A 3,392-nucleotide genomic window follows, 5' to 3' on the forward strand; every position below is an offset into this window, starting at 1 on the left:
GCTCTTGAATCATGTCAGAAACACATACTAGGATTCTCCCTCCTGGAGATTAGCGCCTGCCCATCCTCTCCCCTGCTGGAAGAGAAAGGCACAGTGTGCTGTAGGTTGGCCTGCTAGCGGCCTGCTTTGGCTTCCCTTCATTCTCAGGGTTGAGGGAGGGGGTGCCGCGCTGAAAGCCCTCTGACTTCTCCATGAAGGCTGATCCCAAGTCTTTCTCAGCCTGTGAGCAGGGAACAGGCCGCACCCTCACAGAGCCTGGGTTGCTCAGAGCCTGTGGGCAGATTGCCAAGGAAAGATCCTGAGAGCATGGAAGACGAGGGGGCAGCCAGCAGGGGGCACTGTCTCTAGGCTGACCCCCTGAGCCAGGGACCCCTTTTAGCCCTGAGCCAGCAAGTCCTCCAGTCCCAAACTCTCTGCCTGTGTTCCGCTCACTGAGCCAGCCAAGGGCTGATTCTCTCAGCACAGTGACAGTGGTCGTGAGGAATTAGAAAGCAGGAGAAAAAAAATCCCGTGCCAGGATTCTCTTCTATCATCCCTCCCCAGGCCCCTTGAGGACTTGTAGCTCAGCAACTACGAGGCTCCCCTTCACCGCAGCAAGGGCTGGGCCTGGTGGGGGAACTGTGAGGAGGTCTGAGGGACACCACACTCACCTCACCTTCTGCTCCTTTGCAGGACCCCAGAGGTGGCGGTGAAGTCCAGGCAGGCCCCAAAAGCCAAACCAGCGTTCTACACGGGCGTGGCCCAGCACACTGTGCTGGGGAAGGCCAGGCCCAACATGGCGGACTGAGACCACCGCCCCCCCCAACTCCCCTCCCCGCAGAGAGAGCTTTGGTCACGCTCGGGCGCTGACACTGAGGTGACCTATCAACCTCTCCAGCAGGAAGATGGAATTGGACAGACTGTCAGGGCTGTTTGCTCCCGCAGGCCCCAGATATTGGGGATTTCCTGCGGGCCGCATTTTGACTGTGGACACCCTTGGGAGTGATCTGGTGCTTCTATAAAGAATTTTTCTTTTTTTACCGCCCAACTGGTTTTTCTTGCCAACAAAATTTTTTACCCATCAGCGCTACTGGGGCTGCAAAGCCTCTCTTCACAAGTTGACAACCTCTGGTGTGTGAATACAGGGTACGGCACCTGTGCATAGAGAGCCCCTGGCCTAGACCTGGAGTCAGATTTGGAGCAATAACATTCTGGAAAAAGCCCCCCTTCTTACAGGAAGATAATAGGGATTGAAAATAAAATGCTAATGAGAGGAATCTTGGAAGTGCTGGGGTTGATGTTTTGAAAATGAAGCCTGCCTCAGAGTTGTTTGGAGCCTAGAGAGGGGCAGGAGGAAGCTTCTCTTTACTTGTGCAGTCATTCACCAAACGGGGCTGAACATCCGTTGAGAGCTGGGGACACAACAGTAACCAAGACACAATGTCCCTGTCCCCTCAGATCTTGCCCCCCCAACATGCACGCAGCACTAAACATAATGGTGAGATTGGTAACAGAGGGAAAGAGCCCAGTAAATCGAGGCAGGGAGTGAATGGTGGTAAATGGGCTAGAGGTCAGGAGAGGCAGGGTAAGGGAGTGAGGGCAGCTGAGCAGGAGTGAGGCTGGCCTGAAGAGGCTGCGGGGGAGGGCCACTGACTCCCTGGTCTCTACTCCGGGCAGAAGAAACATGGCTGCCCTCTGGAGATTTTTTTTTTTTTTCCAAGTCGGTGCAGCCCTTAGCCCCCTGCTCCCCTGGCTTTCTCTGGGTTCAACATGTGAGGTGGGGAGGATGGAGTGGGACAAGCGCTCGTGTCCCACAGTGGTCCTCAGTCTCCTGTGGGGGCTGCGGGAAGCCATCACCACTCGAGAATGGAAGAGCAGAGTGGGAAATTTTGAGCACTTCCCTTCACACCGTCAGCAATGAGAGCCAGTGCTGGATACAGGGCAGAGTACGCAGTGGGTGGGAATGGGCTGTGGGCGGCGCTGTTCCTGCTCCTTCCCACCCTCATCCCATGGACCGTGGCCCAGCTGGGCCAGTGGCTAAGATGGCAGCGGGATGTGGCCCAGACCCCCATCCTCTCCAGCACCCAGTGGGAAACCCAGAGCCACTCTGGTTCCAATTGTGCAGGATGCTGCCTCAAGAATTGATGGGGGAAATAAACCCAAAAGGTCATGACAGGGCAGAGAGAGAGGCAGGGTCCCCAGTCCCCTTTGGAAATTGTGACAGCTGCCCACCCCAGCCACCCCTACTGGTACCCACTCACCCAGACAGACCTGCAGTGGGATGAAGTCACGAGGCGTGGTCACCCCTCACCAAGTGTCCCATCTGATTGAAGACATGGTTTCAACGTGGATGGTAGACTAGGCATTTTGAATATATACCACAGTGGAGTTGGCCAAGGACTGAACGTGTACGTCCAAAATTCCTGATGATGCCCTAACCCTCAGTGTGAAAATGGGGGGCTTCTGGGAGGTGATGAATATGTGAGAGTAGAGCCCCATGGATGGGATTAGTGCCCTGATCAAAAGGGACACGAGACACGATCACTGTCTCCACCACATTAAGACCCCACAAGATGACCATCAGGCAAAGCGGACAGACAACCCCAACCAGGCACCGAATCCACCAGCACCTTGATCTTCAACTTCCGGGCCCCAGAACTGGGAGAAATAAATGTCCATTGTGTGAGCCTCCCAGTCTATGCTGTGGCCGCAGCCTGGGCACACAGGAGTCCACGCTGGGCTTCTGGGGGAAAAACAGTGAATTCTTACGGGACTTCTTCCTTTCTGCCTTTCTTGGAGGATAAAGTCTTGGGGTCATAGAAACTAAAATGCGTTTTAAATAATAGCATCCCTACCCCAGGAAAGAATGAATTTAGGAATGGCCCGCCCAAACATCTCTTGTCTATTAAATGTGTTAACTTCAGCAGGAGAGGAAGACTAGAGATATTTGTGGTCTTCGTGGTAAAAAGTTATACACAGGTAAGTGTATCTAAAAACTCTTCTGTTTCTCAAACAGTTGAAAGTTTTTCAAGCATCTAAGAAACAGCCATGATTTACTAATCTCTCCAGTCTACACTGGGTTCACTGGGTGAACCAACCATGCTGGTGTGCCTCGGGCTGTCCTGGTTTTAGCACTGAATGTCCTATGTCCTGGGAGACACCTCCATCCCAGGCAACAGTGGTATGGTGGTCACCCTACGGCACTAGCCTTCCAGGCTGGGACGACCACATTCTTACCACAGACTGTCCGTCTGTATTTGGATACAAGCCATCTGGGTTTTGCTCTGTCTGCCATGCTTTCTAGTTCTGTGTGAACAATGCCAAGTTCTAATTCAGGTAAGGGACTGGACCTTCTCAGAGTCTCCCCAGTGAATCTGTGCCACTACTTAAAAAAAAAAAAAAAACCATGCATG

At 53.3% G+C, this 3,392-nt stretch overlaps 1 protein-coding gene across 7 annotated transcripts in view; it reads left to right on the forward strand.

The window, feature by feature from the left end:
• The window catches only part of TTC23 (tetratricopeptide repeat domain 23), a 98,358-nt gene extending 97,102 nt beyond the window's left edge, over window positions 1-1,256 (forward strand). For all 7 annotated transcript variants that reach the window (XM_082736465.1, XM_082736464.1, XM_082736469.1 and 4 more), the window contains one exon: window positions 673-1,256. In XM_082736465.1, the coding sequence (XP_082592591.1) occupies window positions 673-787 (115 nt within the window). In that variant the 3' untranslated portion in view covers window positions 788-1,256. The remainder of the gene's footprint in view (window positions 1-672) is intronic.
• The last annotated feature ends 2,136 nt before the right edge of the window (window positions 1,257-3,392 follow it).

Source organism: Mustela nivalis (genome assembly GCF_964662115.1).
Source record: "Mustela nivalis genome assembly, chromosome: 6".
NCBI classification, from domain to species: domain Eukaryota; kingdom Metazoa; phylum Chordata; class Mammalia; order Carnivora; family Mustelidae; genus Mustela; species Mustela nivalis.